Source organism: Prionailurus viverrinus, chromosome A3 (genome assembly GCF_022837055.1).
Source record: "Prionailurus viverrinus isolate Anna chromosome A3, UM_Priviv_1.0, whole genome shotgun sequence".
NCBI lineage: Eukaryota > Metazoa > Chordata > Mammalia > Carnivora > Felidae > Prionailurus > Prionailurus viverrinus.
In genome coordinates, this window is record NC_062563.1 from 15,685,460 (window position 1) to 15,706,724 (window position 21,265).

General features: G+C 44.7%; 1 protein-coding gene across 1 annotated transcript; it reads right to left on the minus strand.

Annotated features, from left to right (window-relative positions):
* Positions 1-10,372: 10,372 nt before the first annotated feature.
* On the minus strand, positions 10,373-11,989 carry PI3 (peptidase inhibitor 3). The gene is made up of 3 exons (XM_047854279.1): positions 11,836-11,989; positions 10,776-11,021; positions 10,373-10,539 (listed from the first exon to the last, which is right to left on the minus strand). The coding sequence occupies exons 1-2, from the start codon at positions 11,909-11,911 to the stop codon at positions 10,777-10,779; spliced, it is 321 nt and encodes a 106-aa protein (XP_047710235.1). The 5' UTR covers positions 11,912-11,989; the 3' UTR covers positions 10,373-10,539; position 10,776.
* Between the last annotated feature and the right edge of the window lie 9,276 nt (positions 11,990-21,265).

Genomic DNA, 21,265 nt, shown 5'->3' on the forward strand with positions numbered 1-21,265 from the left:
GGTATAATTGACACATGACATTATATTAGCTTCCAGTGTACAGCTTATGATTAGATATAAATATGCACTGCGAAATGATGACCACAGTAAGCTCAAGGACACATAAAATTTTTTTTAGTGTTTATTTATTTTTGAGAGAGAGACAGAGTGTGAGCGGGTGAGGCACAGAGAGACAGGGAGACACAGAATCCGAAGCAGGCTCCAGACTGCCTGGAGCCCGATGCAGGGCTCAAACTCATGAACCATGAGATCATGACTTGAGCTGAAGTCAGATGCTCAACTGACTGAACCATCCAGTGCCCCAGCTCAATGACACATATTAATGCAACCAAAATTATCATAAAAATACACCAACATAGTTAGGACATACAGTAATGGTGGGGGCATACAGACACATGTCAATGGAAGAAAAAGGAAATTCAGGGCCTATAGGAATTTATAAATGGTAAAGGCAGAATTCCACATCACCAGAGAAGTGTCAGAAAATTCAGTACGTGATATTGAAAGAGATGGTCAGCAATTCTGGCAGGAAATACTGGATTTCTGTCCCATCCATTATCTCAAAACAAGTTTTAGATGATGAAGGATTTAAGTTATAAAAATACTCAAAGAAAACATGACTACAGTTTTGTATAATACTGATATGGAGACGACCTTCTGAAAGCCAGTTGATATAGCTAAACACATACAAATGGAAAACTTTTGTAGGGCAAAAATCAATCAGAGAGTAGGAAAAACAATTCGAAATTGGAAAAATAAGAGTAAAGACATATGATGGAAATATACATTCTATAATGTATCAAAAGACTGTTTATAAGATAATAAAGAAAAGAGATGACCTAATAGAAAAATGAGGGGCGCCTGGGTGGCCCAGTCAGTTAAGCGTCCGACTTCGGCTCAGGTCATGATCTCGTGGTCTGTGAGTTCAAGCCCTGCGACGGGCTCTGTGCTGACAGCTCAGAGCCTGGAGCCTGTTTTGGATTCTGTGTCTCCCTCTTTCTCTGACCCTCCCCCATTCATGCTCTGTCTCTCTCTGTCTCAAAAATAAATAAATGTTAAAAAAATAAAAAAATAAAATAAAATCTTAAACAAATAAACATGACTCCTTTTTTATTTGGGCCTATGAGACTGGTTCCCCACCGATTTGGGCTAATTCCATCTGTCACTGGCCTTTGCCTCCCTTACTGTGAAATGGGTGGCTTAGTCGCTTAGGACCTTTCTTGCTTGAGAAACACTCCAAGAGTCTCAGCAAAGGTCTCTCTGCCCTGTAAGGAGGAAATTGGCAAGAGAAGAGCAGAAAGATCAATGTGAGGACATCAAAATGATGCAGAATGCCTCGTGATAATGGCTACCTGGGCCTTTTGTGCACTGTCTTCTTATCTTCTCCCCAAACCTGCATATCTTTGATTCTACTCTTTGTCTTGAGTGATGTTGTGACCATGGAATGCCTGCTGTGAACTTGATTTCTGGTTCAGGTAGAATGAATAGATCAACAAGTCTTTTTGGAAAGGCTACCAGTCCCCCCAGGGTTAGTCAGCTAGTCGGCATCCTATGGAAAGAGAAAAAACAGTATCGGGACAGGTAGTTCCTGGCCCAGCTGTGCCCTTGACGCCTAGTGTGGACTTTGATGGCTCCCCTAGGCTTCAGGTTTCCCATTGCAGGAATCTGGATTATGGCGAAGGGGATTTCCAATCCAAATGCAGCAGAAGGTTGCAGCTCAGGGCATCTGTGACAAGCTGAGAAGCACTCGGTGTCTGTGCATGACCCTTGTCACGCTGACCTCCTCGGGGCAGACACGCATGGCTGACTGGAACAGAGTCTCCTCATCCGAGGATATTCTGGACAAGGAGAGCCTAGAAAGAGATCAAAGAATGTCCAAAAATTATCAGTGACCCTGCCTTTTCAGCCCTCAAAGTGCACACAGAGCCTGCAGATATGACATCAGGGTTTTATCTCAGCAAAAAAACTCCTCAGCTGGAGAACGTTATGTCTTCGGGAGAAGCGCGGTAGCAGTTGAGCTGTTCCCAATTAACCTCTCAGGGTAATTTCACTAATATCACACAGCCTCTCATTTCCCACCTTTCCCATCGTCACCACTACATGCAGAGTTATGAGGCAGTGGGTGGTTTCGAGGATGCCGGCCAAGAGGCCTTGGAGACCCTCCTGTTCCGATCACCTTCCTTTTCACACGTGGTTCAACTACAGGCAGGAAGTTCGGCCAGACCCTTGAGGTGGGAGTGTTTTAGCCAACGTTCATTTCTTGACTTCTAATTGTACAAACACCGTTCCTGTAATGAGGGAGTCTCCTGCCAGGCTAGTCTTGGCAGGGGGAGGCTGAGGCCAGGTCCCCCGCAGATGATGGAAAGTCCAGATGCCTGCTGTCCTTGCCTTCTCTGCAGCCACCAAGTGTGGTTCAAACAGCACATGCACGGACTGTCACGGATGTGAGGACTAGTGGTAGTAAGCCGTAGACATGGGGACAGAAAGAAGTGAGGATTTATTCCGGCAGCCAATGGCTGCAGCATCTCACTGCTAGGGAGGGGGGGTGAACACGATGGCCAAGGCTTTGGCCACGTAGGCTAACAAGATGTGACGTCAGCTTGCCCGGAGGCAGCAGTGCTGTGCTTTACTGTGGTTCAGGAGGAAAAGACCGTGGGATAGTGTTATTGAATAAGTGTTCCCATAAAAACACCAGGCTGCAGACTAGGGAAGACCAAGCACCGTGTAGTGTGGAAAAGCGGAGAAAGTAAACCAGGATTAAAATAGGAGCTGACCAGAGTCGGGCTCTGTGCTGACAGCTCCAAGCCTGGAGCCTGCTTGGGATTCTGTCTCCCTCTCTCTCTGCCCCTCCCCTGCTCACATTCTGCCTCTCTCTCTCTCTCTCTCTCTCTCTCAAAAATAAAACATTAAAATTTTTAAAATAGGGGCAGAAAATTGATTTGGGGTTTATTAAAAGTCGCCTTGTGAAATAAATGACTGTCGAGGGAGAAACTGGTAAGACAGCTGTCTTGGTGTTTAGCTCAGTATGAGAAGGCACTTTCCCAGGACATTCCCATGGTGACTAAGGAGTGTGGCCTCTGTTTCAGAGGCAGGAACCTTTATGCCATTCCCTTTGCAAATGTCACCTCAAAGAGCTTCGTGGGGAGTTTGGAACCTTATGGAAATCCACAGTAGAGAAGCTACTTAATGTCTGTTGACTGCCCACTGTGTGGGACGCCCTTCTTATATGTTGGGCGCCCTTCTTTCTGAGTCTGTATTTGAGTCTGGATGAGAGGCAGAGACGGTTTCCCACTGCAGGAACTGAACAAACAGACTCACTTTCATTCGCCCCCGACACCCAGGGCTGCTCAGCAAATCCGAAGTTCCCCTGGCACGTCACATCTCCCCGAGTGGCTCCAAGCAGCAAGGACGAAGGGGCATTCTTCCCCAGGGCCACACAGTATCACTGTCCACGGCAGCACCCGAGTCACGGGCACCGGTGGCCCCGGGGAGTGTGCGGCAGCCAGGTGTCCCCATCACACAGCTGTGGAACTGGCTGTGTTTCTGGCTGTGGTCACACTGGACGCTCTCGTTCTTACGATACCCCCCTCAGCCTGAATCTTCATAAATCCCTGGAGACACATTTTGCAGACTGGGTTCTTAGCGTAGCAGTGGCTGGGACACAGGGAGGGGCGCAAGTTCCATTGCAAAGTGCCACCAGCAAAAGTACCAGAGAGAAGCAGGACTGGGCCCACGAAGGGAGCCAGCACCATGCTGACCTGACCGCGTCTCTGCTGGCCCCACCGGGAGCCCTGGAGCAAGCATTTTCCACGAGGAGTCCTCCCTTGGGCAGAAAGTACCATAGCCCTACCCTGTCCCTGGCTGGGGGGCCCCAGCTCGAGCACCAAGGTGGTGCCTGAGAAGCATTCAGTTAGGCTTGCGCAGCTGGGCCGAGAGGGGCTCCTTGAAGGGGGTCTGGGCTGCACCCGTCCCAGTCAGACCCAGTGCCCGCCTTGTGCTGCAGTCACACTGGGGAGCAGTACCTCCAGATGGATGCTTTTGCGGAGGGAGACCCCAGAGGATGGGGGTGAGTGGGACAAACTTCAGCGCCAGCCCCTGCTGCTGGCATCAGGCCCACAGCCACTCTTCCTCATCACCCTGCTGGCCACTCCATTCCACGGCCTCCTTGTCCTTGGCCGCCATCAGTGTTACGCTCAGTGGCTTACCTGGTGGTGTGACCAAAACCCTTCTTCTGAGGGTCACCACACCTTTCTCGGGCCAGGCCGGCTGCACTTGTCCATTCAGGGCCACACGGGGAAGATGCGGCTGAAAACCTCAGTGCCTTTGCTCTGGGCGTCTTCCCTGCTGCCCCCTGGCTCTGCTGGGCTGGTCCTCGCTGAGATCCGGTGCAGGTTTAGGAAACCTTTTCAGATTGGTTTCATGGATCAGCTCAAGAGTCTGCCCTGGGATTCTCCTGACATTTGTCCCCAGCCCCGCTCTGTAAAGCTGAAACATCATTCCCCATCAGCCTTGAAAATAGCAGCCCGCCTGTGCATCGGGGGAGACAGTCGCTGGTCCCCTCTGTCCTCACCCTGACAACAACCATGCACGCAGCACCTGACAGCCTCCTCACCCTGAGGACAGCAGCCAGAAGCGGTGAGGAAGGAAGCTGGTCTGCCAAGTGGTCTCAGGATGATTTTGTCTCTCTCAATAGCGTTTTCCACTGTTGTACTTCATTTTATTTATTTTTGCTTTCTTTCATTTTATCAAAGAGGGGCGCCTGGGTGGCTCAGTCGGTTAAGTGTCCGACTTCGGCTCGGGTCATGATCTCTCAGCTCGTGAGTTCGAGCCCCGCATTGGGCTCTGTGCTGACAGTGTGGAGCCTGGAGCCTGTTCCTGATTCTGTGTCTCCCTCTTTCTCCCTCCCCTTACCCCACTCATGGTCTGTCTCTCTCAAAAAAAAAAAAATTAAATAAATAAATAAATAAATAAACATTAAAAAAAGCAAAGTTAAGTAGGTAGAGATTTGTCTATTTTGTAAATATTTTTAAAAATAAGATTTTGATTTATTAACTAGAGCTACTGTTTTCCTAGGCTCAACCTCATAAATTTATTATTTTGCCCATATTATTATCACTTTTTTAAACATCTTCCGATTTACTCTGTCCTTTTTTTCCTGACTTTTTGTGTGTGCAAATTTTGATCTACTTGTTTTTTTTTTTAAATGTGTATTTATTTATTTTGGAGTGGGGGAGGGACAGAGAGAGAAAATCTCAAGCAGGCTCTGTGATGTCAGCCAAGAGCCTGACATGGGGCTCGACCTCACGAACTGTGAGATCATGACCTGAGCCGAGATCAACAATCAGACCTTTAACTGACTGAGCCATCCAGGTGCCCCCATTACTCTTTTTTCACTGATGTAAGTATTTAAGGATACTCTCCTCTGATCTTCTGTATCCTTATTTTTTGTTGTCCGTTTGAACCATCTTGCAGTGATGGTGTGTTAAATTCTCCTGTGGGTGACCTTCAATCTATGTCTCCCTGCATATCCTGTAGATCCTGATTTTTTTTAATTGAAGTACAGTTGATATATGATATTATATTAGTTTCAGGTGCACAACATAGTGAATCACCGATTCGATACATCATGCGATACTCACCACAGTAAGTGTCGTCACAATCTGTTGTCATACAACGTTATTAAAATATTTTTGACGGGGCACCTGGGTGGCTCAGTCGGTTGGGCATCTGGCTTCGGCTCAGGTCATGATCTCACAGTTGGTGGGTTCAAGACCCACATGGGGCTCTCTCTCAGAACCTGGAGCCTGTTTCCGATTCTGTGTCTCCCGCTCTCTCTCTGCCCCTCCCCTGCTCACACTCTCTCTCTCTGTCTCTCAAAAATAAATAACAATGTTTTTTTAAAAATTAAAAAAAAGTATTGACTGTATTTCCTATGCTATACTATTCATCTCTGTGACTTATTTATTTTATGACTAGAACTTTTTACCTCTTATTCGTGTTTTGCACATCCTCCACTGCCTTACCCTCTGGCAACACCAGTTTGTTCTCTGTATTTATGAGTCTGTTTCTTTTTTTTGCTGGTCTGTTTCGCTGTAGTAACTTCTTTTTTTTTTTTTTTAAAGTTTTTTTTCAACGTTTATTTATTTTTGGGACAGAGAGAGACAGAGCTTGAACGGGGGAGGGGCAGAGAGAGAGGGAGACACAGAATCGGAAACAGGCTCCAGGTTCCGAGCCATCAGCCCAGAGCCTGACTCGGGCCTCGAACTCACGGACCTCGAGATCGTGACCTGGCTGAAGTCGGACGCTTAACCGACTGTGCCACCCAGGCGCCCCTGTAGTAACTTCTTTATAAAGGAACATGCTGTATGTATTATGTGGTGTTTATACACTTAAAATGCATATCTTAAAAAAATAAAAAATGAAAATAAAAAATAAATTAAAATTTTTTTTAATTTTTAAAAAGGGGCACCTGGGTGGCTCAGTCGGTTCCGACTTTGGCTCAGGTCATGATCTCATGGTTTGTGGGTTTGAGCCCTGCATCGGGCTCTGTGCTGACAGCTCAGGGCCTGGAGCCTGCTTCAGATTCTGTGTCTCCCTCTCTCTCTCTCTCTGGTCCTCCCCTGCTTGTGGGCTCGCTCTCTCTCTCTCTCTCTCTCTCTCAAATAAAGAAATAAATAAACATTTAAAAAACTGTATATCTTAACTGTGAATTGTGGTTATTAACATTAAAAATGTCCTTCTGACAACTTGAGCCACAAAACAAAATACAACCCAAAATCATAATGTCTGTAAGTCTACACTGATATAAATGGATAGTTAAGAAAAAAAAAAAAAAGGCAAAAATCTAAGGAGAATAAACAAATCTTCCATACAGATTAATTCCAAAGAATGTCTTGAGCCTCTTCTCCCTCAAGGAGTATCATAAGTGTGGGGTATGCAGAGTGACTTTCTCCCTGAGAGAATAACATGGAAAGAGAGGAAAAAGAATAACTTTACAGCATAGAAGCCTGACGAACCTGACAGCCTAATCATCAGGTCAGCATCACCAGCGCTAAGTCAAGTTGATAGTATGGACCCTGGACATGATGTGATGAGAAGGGCACTTCGCCTCGGTGGTCTTCCTCCGAAAAACCATAACCCCAGTCTAACATGAGAAAAACAATCAGACACACCCAACAGCCTAACCAGTGCCCCTCTAAACTGTCAAGGTCATCAAAACATGGAAGGTCTGAGAAACTGTCACAACCAAGAGGAGCCTAAAGACCCTCAACAGCTAAATGTAACATGATATTCTGGGTGGGATCTGGCGGGGAAAAAAAAGAACATAAGGCAATAAGAATAAAGTATGGACTTTAGTTTGCAATAATGTATAGATATTGCTTCATTAATTGTGGCACCTGTACCATAGAAATGCTCTACTCGGGACTTTTTTCTGGTATTTTCACACTTACCGGAGCCATCTTCTTGGAATGATTTTAGTTCGGTCCTGAGCTCTCCATTCCTCTCGTCTTCTTTACAGATATTTCTGGACCTCGCTTTTCTCACGGAAAGGGGTAGAAGCAAAAATTCAAGAGACGTCTCCTTGAAAATCAACAGTCTTTTCAGTAAAAGTAATTTGAAGGTTTTGCTGTTCCCTGACTTCTGACTACACTGATGTCAGGGGGTTTATGTGGTTTTATTCTTCTTCTTGTTGAATTCTATAGTTACGGAAGAATGGATTTGGAGATTTAAATTTACAAGGACACCAGCTGCCCTGGAAATCTGGTGAATTTTTTTTTTCCCAGTTATAGTGAGATGTCAGTGTCCACTGACAGATGTGTGGATGAAGAAAATATGGTATATTCAGTGGAATATTATTCAGCCATATAAAAAAAAGGAGTTCCTGGATTTTTGACAACATGGATGGACCTTGAAGGCATTATGCTAAATGAAATCAGTCAGACAGAGAAAAGCAAATACTGTATGATTTCACTTATGGGGAATCTAAAAATATCAGCTCATAGAAACAGAGTAAAATGGTGATAGCCAGGGGCTGGGAGAGGGGAGGAAATTACCTGGTCAAAGGGTACAAACTTTCAGTTATAAGACCAACACATTCTGAGGAGCTAACGTGGAGCTTGGTGAATATAGTTAATAATGTAGTATTATATCCTTGAAAGTCACTATGAGAGAAGAGTATTAATGTCCTCATCATAAAAATAACAAAATGGTAATTATATGAGGTGAAGGAGTTGTTAACTACCCTTATGGTAAACATTTTGCAATATATACATGAATCAAATAATCACACGTACCCTTCAAATCATACCATATGTCAGTTTTATCACAATAAAGCTGGGAAAAAAGTCAATTGAAGAGGTAAATATTGGTATCTTCACCATGTGGCATCTTCCCACAGATCAGTGAGTATTCAATCCTTTTTTTATGTACCTCATGAACACTTGTATAGGTTTCTTTTTTAAAGTTCCTCCTGCCTCTTGTTACATTTATTTAAAGGAATGATATAGGGATGCCTTGTGGCTCAGGAGGTTGAGCATCCAACTTCGGCTCAGGTCATGATCTCGCAGTTTGTGGGTTTGAGCCCCACACTGGGCTCTGTGCTGACAGCTCAGAGCCTGGAGCCTGCTTTAGATTCATATTCTGTCTCCCTCTCTCTGCCCCTCCCCCACTTGCACTCAGTCTCTCTCTCTCTCTCTCAAAAATAAACATTAAAATTTTTTAAATAAAAATAGATAAAGGAATGGTATAATTTTGTTGATAGTATAAGTGCAATTTTAAATTTTTTATTCTGATTATTGCTTGTTTATATTAAAAATAGGATTTATCATTTACTAACTGTGTGACTTTGGGTGGTTACCAAACTTCTCATGGCTTCAATCTTTTAACGAAATTAAAGATGTGTGATAATACCCATTTGAGAGGGTTCTTCTGAGACACAAATAAGACAGTACATATAACACAGTTAGTATAGGGTCTGGAACAGAGAAATAGTACATAAAGTAATCCTTGTGGGGTGCCTGGGTGGCTCAGTCGGTTAAGCGTCTGACTCTTGGTTTCGGCTCAGGTCATGATCTCACAGTTCGTGGGTTCGAGCCCTGTGTTGAGTTCTGTGCTGTCAGCACAGAGGCTGTTTGGGACTCTTTGTGTCCCTCTCTCTCTGCCCCTCCCCTGCTCATGCTCTCTCTCTCTCAAAATAAGTAAATAAAAACGTTTTTTAAAATGTAATAAAAAAATAAAGTAATCTTTGTGCCAGTGCTGCATTTTGCACTTATCAGGCTGGAAGTTTGGGCACGGCTCTTGCCTACTGTCCAAGATGTCCTGGGATCACGGCTTCAGTGCAATGCAGCCGGTCCCCTGGAGAACGAGAGGGAGCCCTGGCTTGCATGCTTCTGGAAAGGGCAAAGGACACCGCACTCCCTGTTCTCTCACCCCGAGTCTCTGCCTCCCACCTCCACTCGCAGCAGGAACTCAACACAAAAAGAGTTGTCTCAGGTCCAGAATGGCTAAACTGTACTTCTGAATAATTACATCCAACCCCCTCAAATTTAATAGACAAATGAAGCTCAGGGAGGGAAAGACATTTGTCCGAGGTCATCCAGCAAGTGGGGAGGCTGGACTGGGACTAGAACACAGGTCCTCTGATTCCTAAGCCTGTGCACTTTCAACTCCACCCCGTATTCTCCTCTTTCTGTGAGAGCCTCCTTGTTCAAGGGCAGTGGAGCAGGTGGGTCAACAGCAGAGCCATGAGGTCATTCAAGTTTGCCTAACACGCACCATCCACGATCTGCACTACTCGAGTCTGCCTGCCCCCACCTTGTGTGTCTCCAGAGGACACTGTTCACCGTCCACACTGAAGGATCAAGGACTTAGTGCATCTTGTCTCCTCATTCACATCTTAAAATAGAAAGCTGGGGGAGGGTATGGCTTAACCCAGAGGAATTATGGGTTAATGGAGGCATCTCAGGCACGGACAGGTGAGCAAGAGGGGATCTCCAGTGTCTCTCTAGGGCCTCTTGAGAAGATCCCTGGGGAACAAGAAAGGAAAGGAGGGAGGGCCACTGGAGCTGGCTGGTCACACTGGCGGGCTGGCAGTAGCGGGGTCAGGATGTGGGGTCGATTGGAAAGAAACTGCCTGCTGTCTGTGCAACCTTTTGTTTTTTATTCCCTGGTCTTAGGCGAAAGGCAGCATCCCCTAATGAAATGGAGACTCCAGTTGTGGGGTCAGTTAGTGGAGTTCTCATATGAAGCCCTAGGAATGGGCCTCTTCTACCCCTGCTCTCCTTCACATCCCGCTGAGGGGAGGGACACTCAGCCCCTCACCCATCTCCCTGGGGCTTCCAGGAGCACAAAAATCATGGGAGCCAGAAGCAAATGGAGCAGAAAGTGGTCTTTTATTGCAAAGTCAACGAGAGAAGCAGCCAAGTCCGGTCTTGGGCATCCTGAGTGAGAGCGAGAATGCGCTGGCCGGAGAGGGTGGTGCGACAGGGCCGGGGCCAGCAGCCCTGGGGACTTCACAGGGGCAGCAAGGACACGCCCCACCTGGCCGGGAGAGAAGAGGACCAGAGAAGTGATTCGGCAGGTCAAAGCACTCAGAGGCAGTGGAGGGCAGGATCACGTCCACGTGACGGCCCTCTCAGGTCGTCAGTTACAGGCTCAAAGAGCCTCAGTCCCTCCATCCCCTCTCCACAGCCTCCCTCTCACCCGCCCAGGCTCATTCCCATTGCTCAGCCTTCTCTGTGCCCTCGGGGTCTCCTCCTGCTCCACCAGGTTCTCACCTCACCGGGGATCCAAGCAGGCCAGCCCACAAGGGCCCTGACAGCACTTCTTGGCCCCGGGGCACTCGGTATCCCTCAAACAGCGGTTAGGGGGGTTCATCATGGCGCACCGCATCAGAATGTTGGGGCAGGAGCCAGGCTTAGTGGACACTGGAACTTTGAGCAGATCTTTGGTTTTGACTGGATCTTGACCTCTAACCGGATCTTGTCCTTTGACCAGAACACGACCTTTGTCTGTGCCTTGCCCTTTAGGAGGAACGGTTGAAAGAAGAAATGTAGCCACATTTAGACCCAGTGCGCCTGCTTCACTATCTAGTCTTTCCTCTTCGTCCAACCACTGCTCTCTGCCGTGTTTCCCAAACCATGGCCGGAGATGGGGCAGGGTCATCTGGGCTAGCTGGGGTCTGTGCCCTAGGAAAGCTGTGCTCTGGGCTTTGGGGAGAGGGTCTACAGGACCACGGTTCCCTTGGGTATCCATTTCTCCCCCCGCCCTCCATGACAAGTCCTCTCAGGAGGAGAGGCCAGACAGGGGTGACTTCCAGAGGTGAGAAGGACACATTGTCATCTCTGAGGCAACTTGGGGGGTAGGGAAAGAGCCCTGAGACATACACCAGGAGCCCTGAGCTCCCTCCTGGCTCTGGAGGTTGTCTGGACAATCAATGTCCTCCTTGGTAAAATGGGGGTCTTCAAACGACAGGATTTCTGAGGTCTTGTTGGTGTGCAACCTCCTTTCAGAGGCTGATTACTCAGGTGTTTTCTGGGGGCAGACAGGCAAACCCCACACCCAGGCCCAGATTCCTGGGGTTCCCCACTTCATTGCACATTCTGCCCAGCTATCAACCCCTGAGGCCAACGCCACATGGCCACGCTTTGTCTGGCAATGGTCCTGATAGCTCAGTCTTAGCATGGAAAGCACATGATTCTACTGGACAACTTCTGCTCTCTCTGGATACAGCGGAAGCAGCCACAGACCAAAGCATGCGATCCAGCCTGCCTGCTGCCCCAGAGTGCTCCCTGCCAGGGCCCAATCCAGCCTCACCCAGGCCATTTGTCTACTCACCTATGACAGCCGCCTGTGCTGCCAGAGTCCCAAGGATAAGGAACACCGCCAGGACCAAGAAGCTGCTGGGCCTCATGATGTCAGGAAGATGCGTGTGGCCAAGAGCTGAGGCCAGCCTGTTTTATGCTGTCCAGCGTGGCCTGGAGCCAGGGGGCAGGCCTGTGCTTGTCTCTGGCACAAGACCTACATTTTCTTAATTCTACCAGGAAGTATCCACCCCTATCCTGGGAGGGGCCGTGGGACTTTCCCCAAGGATTGTTCACAGAAGAGAAATGGCAGATACCATGTCACATCAGCCTGGGAGCTGTCCCACTTTCTCACAGAGAAGCAGGGCTGGCTGGCAGGTCCAGTGTTCTGAGTTCCCCCATTACTCCTGTTCCTGCGGGCCCCACCCAGATCCGTCCTAACTGTTCACCCCTCCCAGCATCAAGGCTTTTCTTTCATGCCTTCCTGGCCCTGAGAAAAACCGTTGAAGGGAAATCTGCTTTGCAAGTCTAACGACAAATCACCTCACTTTGTTATTTCAACGGGTAGTCTCTGAGACGCACCACGAAAGTAATAGGGAAGGCGGGATTCTAGATCTCACAGAGCGACTCTAATCAAACTAATGCTGGGTGAAAAAAATTCAAGTCTCACAAGAAAATATTTTGAATTACACGCTTGTGTCTAAGGCTCAAAACGAAGGCAAACTAATAGATTGTCTAGGCATACTTAGATATGTGGTAAAACTCATTTACTCGGGGGTAGATGAAAATGAGGAAGCCATATGCACACGAAATCTAGGATCGTGGTTAACTCTGGAAGTGAGGGAAGAGACGTTTTGGATGGGTGAAAAGTACTCAGGTTGGTTTAAGTTTTTGGTTTCTGATAATGTGCTAGTACTTGGGTTGATTGGTGATTTCCCTTGGGGTGTGTGAGTGTGTGGGGGTGGGTGGGTGGGTGCACGCACGCGTGCGTGTGTGCGCGCGCACACGCGTTTCCAAGGCTACGGGGTAAATCATTTACAAATTATCTTCACTTTCCATAAACCCACACCTGTCGCTGTCTCAAGTGGTTTCCAGTCTTTTACTATTACAAAATACACATGTGACTTTTTGCATTAACTTGCAAGCTTGCTTCCCAGAAGCAGATTTGCTAGTACAAAGATTAAATGCGTTTGAAATTTTTTCCTGGCATAGTGCAGTACGGTTAACAAATGGATTTTATATTTATTTAATGTGTACGATATGATGTTTTCACGTGTGTGTACATTGTGAAGCGATTACCACAACCAGGCTCATGAACATATCCATCGACTCCTAGAGTTACCATTTTTTAAGTGCTTTTGAAATTTTTACAATCTTGTCTTAATTCGCTCAGTGGGGGCTGTACCGTTTTGTACCCGCACCGGCAGTGGGCAACATGTCCTGTGCCATTCCAGACACACACGGTGCGTCTGATGTGGGGATGAGACTAATGTCTCAGTCTGGTAGGTGAGAAATGATACTTTACTGATGGCTTTAGTTAGCATCTCTCACATTTCCATGTTTGCACATTTTAGGAGCCCCTGATGTTTCTTTTTCTGAAAGCTTCTTTTCCTTTGCTCACTTTTCTATAGATTCATTAGCCCTTTTCTTCTTCATTTTTAAGCACTCTTTATATATGATGGAGAAAGGTCCTTTGTGACATGGTGTGCAAATGAAAACTTTAATGTCATGCTAAGACCTGCTCAGAACAGCTCAGGCCACTGTCCTTTCCTCGTCTTACCTGGACATTACCTCCTATTGTTTGGGTTTTTTTGCACATAGTGAGAGTGTGTTCTTAATATAGTTATATTAAACAAATCTGGCTATGGTTCTACTAAGAAGGCTGCACGTCCTATTAGTAGAGGTTCACCAAACAGTTGATGAGGGGATAGAGGTTAGGAAGGTAGGATAGGAGAAGAAAAAAGGGTAAATAAAAGAAACAAAAAAGTATTGTTTCATCAAAAAACTCATCATGTCTGATGCGATCCTATTATACTTATAAATAGAAAAGGCATGAATATCACTAGATCTCTGTTTACTGAATCCTAGCAATGTTCACGAAATCCTACCAACAGAGAAAAACAAGTTAGAGGGTAACATATGTGTTTGATAATACTTTGGTAGAAACACATAAAACTGCTATGCATGGCTTTATTTATGTAGGAAAGAGGAGAAAGTTATGAAGGAATATATGCTACCCTATTAACATTGCTTACATCACTGTGATGGGAATAGGAAAAAGCAAGATAAGTAAGTTTTCCTTTTTTAAAAAAGTGTATTTATTTATTTTGAGAGAGAGAGAAAAGGGGAGAGGGAGAGCGAGAATCTGAAGCAGATTTCATGCTGTCAGTACAGAGTCCGATATAGGGCTTGAACTCACGAACCATGAGATCATGGCCTGAGCGGATATCAAGAGAGGGACGCTTAACTGACTGTGCCACCCAGGCGCCCCAACTAGGTTTTCCATCATACATACTAGTTTCTCAGTTTTTCACTTGTCACAACAAAAAGTCACTGTTGTGATCTAAAATATCAAAGAAAATTATCATCAATAATTAAAAAAAAGAATTCAAGGGGCGCCTGGGTGGCTCAGTTGATTAAGCAGCTGACTTCGGCTCAGGTCATGATCTCATGGTTTGTGGCTTCGAACTCAGCATCGGGCTCTGTGCTGACAGCTCAGAGCCTGGAGCCTGCTTTGGATTCTGTGTCTCCCCCTCTCTCTGTCCCTCCCCCACTCGTGCTCTGTCTCTCAAAATTAAATAAAAATTTTTTTAAAAAAGGAAAAAAGTGGGGCGCCTGGGTGGCGCAGTCGGTTAAGCATCCGACTTCAGCCAGGTCACGATCTCGCGGTCCGTGAGTTCGAGCCCCGCGTCAGGCTCTGGGCTGATGGCTCAGAGCCTGGAGCCTGCTTCCGATTCTGTGTCTCCCTCTCTCTCTGCCCCTCCCCCATTCATGCTCTCTCTCTCTCTCTGTCCCAAAAATAAATAAAAGTTGAAAAAAAAATTTTAAAAAGGAAAAAAGAATTCAAGGAAACACGTGAATGAAGAAAAGAGTATAACGGACAGTAACATCTAAATAAACTATATACATGGAATATACACATGTAACCATTGGTGCCAATGTTAATAAGGGGTGCTGAAAATATAAGTGTCATAATGTAAAAATATAATAGTGTGTGTCGGGTATGATTCAGATGCAGCGGAAAGAAATCAGTCCAGGTAGTTCAAGCAGAAGAATCCAGCTATTGTATGAATGCATTTGATTGTAAACCCTCAGTTTGTTCTCCATATTTATGAGTCTCTTCTGTTTTGTCCCCCTCCCTGTTTTTATATTATTTTTGTCTCCCTTCCCTGTGTTCATCTGTTTTGTCTCTTAAAGTCCTCATATGAGTGAAGTCATAGGATTTTTGTCTTTCTCTGACTAATTTCACTTAACATAATACCCTCCAGTTCCATCCATGTAGTTGCAAATCGCAAGATTTCATTCTTTTTGATTGCCGAGTAATACTCCATTGTATATAGATACCACATCTTCTTTATCCGTTCATCCATCAGTGGACATTTGGGCTCTTTCCATTGCTGCTATAAATATTGGGGTGCATGCGCCCCTTCAAAACAGCACACCTATATCCCTTGAATAAATGCTTAGTAGTGCAATTTCTGAGTCATAGGGTAGTTCTATTTCTAATTTTTTGAGGAACCTGCATACTGTTTTCCAGAGTGGCTGCACCAATTTGCATTCCCACCAGCAGTGCCAACAGGTTCCTCTTTCTCCGCATCCTCGCCAACATCTGTTGTTGCCTGAGTTGTTAATGTTAGTCATTCTGCCAGGTGTGAGGTGGTATCTCATTTGAACACTGGACATTTTAACTGCGGAAAAGACTAAGGCAAAGTGGTAACAAACAGTATGTAAATATGCCATGCTGTGAAAACATATAAACAGTACAACTTCCATCAACAGGAGGAAGAGGGGAAGGAAGGTAAATAAAAGAGTAAGCTCATTGATTGCTTTACATATAATAGTTTCAAGATGAAGGATATTTAAAACACAATAAGCTTCAACAGAGTTCAACACTTCAGCGCATCAAAGGCCACTATCGGGATAATGAAAAGACCGCCCGCAGAATGGGAGAAAAGATTTCCCATTCGGGCATCTGATAAGGGCCTAGTATCCAACAACAATAAAAAGATAAATGACCCAATTTTAAAATAGTCAAAGGCCTAAATGTCCATCAACTGATGAATGGATAAAGAAGATGTGGTTGAGAAAGAATGAAATCCTGCCATTTGCAGCAACATGGATAGAACTGGAGGGTACTATGCTGAGTAGAATAAGTCAGTCAGAGAAAGAGAGATCATATGTTTTCACTCATATGTGGAACTTGAGAAACTTAACAGAAGACCATAGGGGAAGGGAAGAGGAAAAAATAATTACAAACAGAGAGGGAAGGAGGCAAACCATAAGAGACTCTTAAATACAGAGAACAAATTGAGGGTTGATGGGGGGGTGGTGGGAGAGAGGGAAAAATGGGTGATGGGCATTGAGGAGGGCACCTGTTGGGATAAACACTGGGTGTTGTATGTAAGCGATGAACCACGGGAATCTACCCCCAAAACCAAGAGCACACTGTCCACACTGTATGTTAGCCAACTTGACAATAAATTATATTTAAAAAATTAATTAAAATTTTAAAACATGGTCAAAAGACTAGAATATACTTTTCTCTGGAGAAGATAGACAAAAGGTTGATAAGCACGTGAGAAGGTACTCAACATCATTAGCCATTAGGAAAACTCAAACCCAAATCACAAGATACGACTTCACACCCTGTAGACTGACTATAATTTTTTTTTTAATTTTAAGTTTATTTATTTTTTTTGAGAGACAGAGAGAGAGAGAGATTGAAAGAGAATCTGTCAGCACAGAGCCTGACACAGGGCTAAATCCCACGAACCGAAGAGTGAAATCATGACCTGAGTGGAAATCAAGAGTCTGGCACTCAACCGACTGAGCCACCCAGGCACCCTAAAAATAGTTTTCTTAATGGAAAATGCCATGTGTTGGTGAGGATGTGGAGAAATTGGAACCCTTGTACATTGCTGTTGAGAATATAAAATGGTGCAGCATGAACAATCCCAAAGATCTGAGATATGATAACCTAGAGCTTGGGCCTGGCTGAACAACACGGTTCATCTCTCTCCCACGTGGGACCACTCAGTGAAGACTGGGGGAGGTGGCTGTTTTATCTCATGCACAGAAACTAACATGGGGAGCAGAAGAAAGCGAGGTTTCCGCACTGACCCTGGGACATCCGGAAATCCCTCCCTCCAGGCAGCTCCCCACCCCCTCAACCCGCACCACCGCACACCCACTTTCTCCCCAGCTCCCAGCTCTGCCAGTCCTGCCATCTCACCAGACAAATGTGAGGCCCACTCAGCAGCCCCCTTCCCTCCTTTCTCTATGGACTCCCAGCACCCAAGTGTGCTCCAGAAATAGCAGGAAAGTCCTGTTGTAGCTGCCACTGGGAGGTCCCTCTCTCCCCTGTTAGAGCCCGAGAGTCTGTCTCCACTGGTGCTCCATGAGGAGGTGAAACACCCTGTCTCTGACATGTTAGAGTGATTTACTAGAGTGAGCAGTCCCCCCTAGACACCCCTACTGGGGACAGAACAGACTTGGGGGGTGACAGGAGCCTAAAGCAGGGAGGGGTTCCTAGACAGCCTTGGAGGACCTCAAGGCTCTGCCATCTACATACCAGTCCCACCACTCAGTTCCAAGCAAGCGCCAAGGAAGGCCAAAGCTCCAGCAGGAGCCACATTGAATGTTGCGGAGAAAACACTGGCCTGGAAAGTCACTTCTAATCTTGGCTTTGCCCCCAACTTGCTGGGTGACCTCAGGCAAATAGCTTTCTCTCTCTGAGCCTCAGTTTTTGTTTTTGTTTTTGTTTTGTTTTTCATTGGACTTGAGGGGCTTGGATGCAAAGGGCCAGACTAGCCCTGATATTATGGGGTCTGAATACATCAACTCCCCTACTAAGAATAAAACAAACTCCTTTTGAAAAAAAAAATCAATAGAAAGAAATTTGACATGAATAAAGTAGAGTTTCCCCCACCCAGTTTTACTGAAAAATCATCGACATACATCACCGTGTCAGTGTAAGTGCACAGCATGATGGTCTGCTTTATGTATATTGTGGAATGATCACCACAATAGGGTTAGTTAATATTCATCTTCTCTTGAATACAATAAAAAAAAAAGAAACAGAAAAAGAAAAAGAAAAACACCTTAATGTTCTCACCATAACAACAACCACAGAATTGTAACTGTGTGAGGCAGAGGATGCACTGATCTCATCGTGGTAAGTCTTCTGCAATATGTATGTGTGTCGAATCATCACACTGGGCACCTTAAGCTTACACAATATAATACGTCAATTATGTCTCAACAAAGCTGGGAAAACTGGTAATCGCTGAATATAAGTGATGGGGTATACAGGGCTTCGTAAAAGCACTTACTGTTCTTTTCGGTAGCTTTGAAGATTGTTATGGTAAAATGTTTAGCAAAAAACAAATTTGGTTTTGAAACTTAAAAAATTATTAGGGTCCTAGGGAAGAATGGAATCCTTGTGTGATGGACAATTGAAAATGTAGATTAACAAAGGGTAATGAATGCTACCAGTCACTAAAATGTTGTGAAGCAACAGTTACAGAAGTATTACTGGCTTAGGAATAAATAGCCAAGGAAAGAGGATAGAAAACCCAGAAACGGCCCCTGTTGCATATAAGACGTGAGTTTTTGATAAAGTTCTGACTTCCAATCAATGGCAAAAGTTTGAATTATTCACTAAATGACACCAGGTCAGCTGCTTAATAACCTAAGAAAAAAGGCATTTCCATATGTCACATGCCACACCAACATAAATGTCAAATAGACTAAAGAATTAACATGTTTTTCAAAAACACAAAAGAATTATAAGAAAATATAGTGAATATCTGACATCAGAATCAAAAAGATTTTTTTTTTAGCATAAAAACCAAGGGAGAAAATACAAATGAAAACACTGGTTTGACTACCCCCCAAATTTAAAACTTGGGTCCACGGGTGCCTGGGTGGCTCAGCTGGTTAAGCTTCCAACTTTGGCTCAGGTCATGATCTCACGGTTCATGGGTTCAAGCCCTGCATCAGGCTCTGCGCTTGACGGTGTGGAGCTTGCTTAGGATTCTCTCTCTCTCTCTCTCTCTCTCTCTCTCTCTCTGCCCCTCCCCGACTCGCACTTTCTCTCTCTCTCAAAATAAATAAATAAAAACTTTTTAAAAATAAATAAAATAAATAAAAAAAATAAAACTTTGGTGCAAAGCAAAACCAAAGAAACAAACATTTGCAGGGTGGGATTAAAATAAGTGTTTATTAAGCTCATCTTATTAAATCCTCAGAACGATCCTGTAAAATAAATATTATCTCTATTTTATAAAAAAGTAAACTGAGGTTTAAAAAAGTTAGGTGACTTGGGGCACCTGGGTGGCTCAGTCGGTTAAGCATTCAACTTTAGCTCAGGTCATGATCTCAGGGTTCGTGAGTTTGAGCCCTACATCGGGCTCTGTGCTGACAGGTCAGAGCCTGGAGCCTGCTTCAGATTCTGTGTCTCCCTCTCTCTGTCCCTCCCCCACTCGTGCTGTCTCTCTCTCTCTCTCTCTCTCAAATAAACATTAAAATTAAAAGAAAAAAAAAGTTAGGTGACTTGTCCAAAGTCACACAGCTAGAACCTGGTGGCAGTTGGATTCAAATCCAGGTCTGCCTGACTTCAGTTTACATTGGCTACCTACTTTACCATACTGCCTCTTGCGTATGACACGTTAGTAGTGTCCCTAATATGTAAACAGCTTTTACAACTCAATAATAAAAACAAATGTATTCCCAGTAAAAGTGGGCAAAGTATAAAAACAGGAAATACACTTGGTCAGTATAAACATATGAAGAAATGCTGTCACCAATTTCAGGGAAAGGTAAATTAAAATGAGATACTTTTCCATTGGTAAAGGTTTTATATACTTCTCTCTTCATATCCTATCTTTCTTTGCTGGTATATCCGTTAAGGATCTTGGGTCGCAAGCAACAGCAACTGAAGTTTAGATTGTTCTCTTTATGACACTGCCTTCTCCACTCAGGATTTGAATGGAGGGGTGGGCAGGTAAGAGAAGAGTCCAGTTAACTCAAGCCTGAGTCAAACGCCTTCACCTGTACAGGGGAAGTATCTGGTGATTGACAGCCAACCAGAATTACAGGACTGGGGAGCAATGACTCCACCAAAGGAAGAGATACCAGGCAGGCAAAAGCAGGAGATTCCTGCTACAGAACAACAGCGGCTCACACACTCATTTACATCTTTTCTGAAATGCAATTTGACCGGGTATTCCAAACCTGAAAAGCGATCACTGCTGTTGACCTGGTGTTTCTTTTTGTTTGTTATTTGTTTGTTTGGGTTTTTAAAAATTGGGTTTTGGTTTTGAGATTCTTTACGGAGGTATAATTGACACATAACATTATATTAGCTTCCAATGTACAATGTAATGATTTGATATTTGTATGTACTGTGAGATGATCACCAAAATAAGTCTAGTTAACGTCCATCACCACATGTAGTTACAAACATTTTTCTTATGATAAGAACTCTTAAGACCTACTCTCTTAGCAACTTTCAAATATGCAACACTGTATTATTAATTATAATCACCATGCTACATGTTACATCCCCATGGCTTATTTATTTTATGCCTAGAAGTTTATACCTTTTGACTGACCTAGCATTTCTACTTTGACAAATTTACCCTAAGAAGATAGAGATGTGGGGGCGCCTGAGTGGCTCAGTTGGTTAAGCATCTGACTTCGGCTCAGGTCATGATCTCATGGTTCATGAGTTTCAGTCCTGCATCAGATGAGCTCGAGCCCCACATCAGGTGAGCTGGAGCCCTGCTTCCAGTCCACACTGTCAGCATGGAGCCTGCATGGGATTCTCTCCCACTCTCTCTCTCTCTCTCTTTCTCCCCCTCATTCACTCGTGCTCTCTCTCTCTCAAAAATAAACCTTAAAAAAATGACAACTTAAAAAAAGAGAAAGAAAATAGAGAGGATTCAAAATGTATACACAAAGGTTGCTGTCACGGCTTTATTTGAGTGAAGAAAATGGAAACCTAAGTGCTACGATAGGAAACTATATGCTTTAGCATATCAGTCTTACAAAATACCATGTAATCATTAAAAATGATGAAATTGGAGAATACTTCATGACACAGGAAAATGTCTGCAAAATCATCTTAATTGAAAAAGCATTTCTTCAATATATATGTGTAGTTCGTAATCAGGGAAAAAAGCCAGTCCCATAAAATTCTCCTATTCCAAAAGAAACATCACATCATAGAACATAGGGCCCTT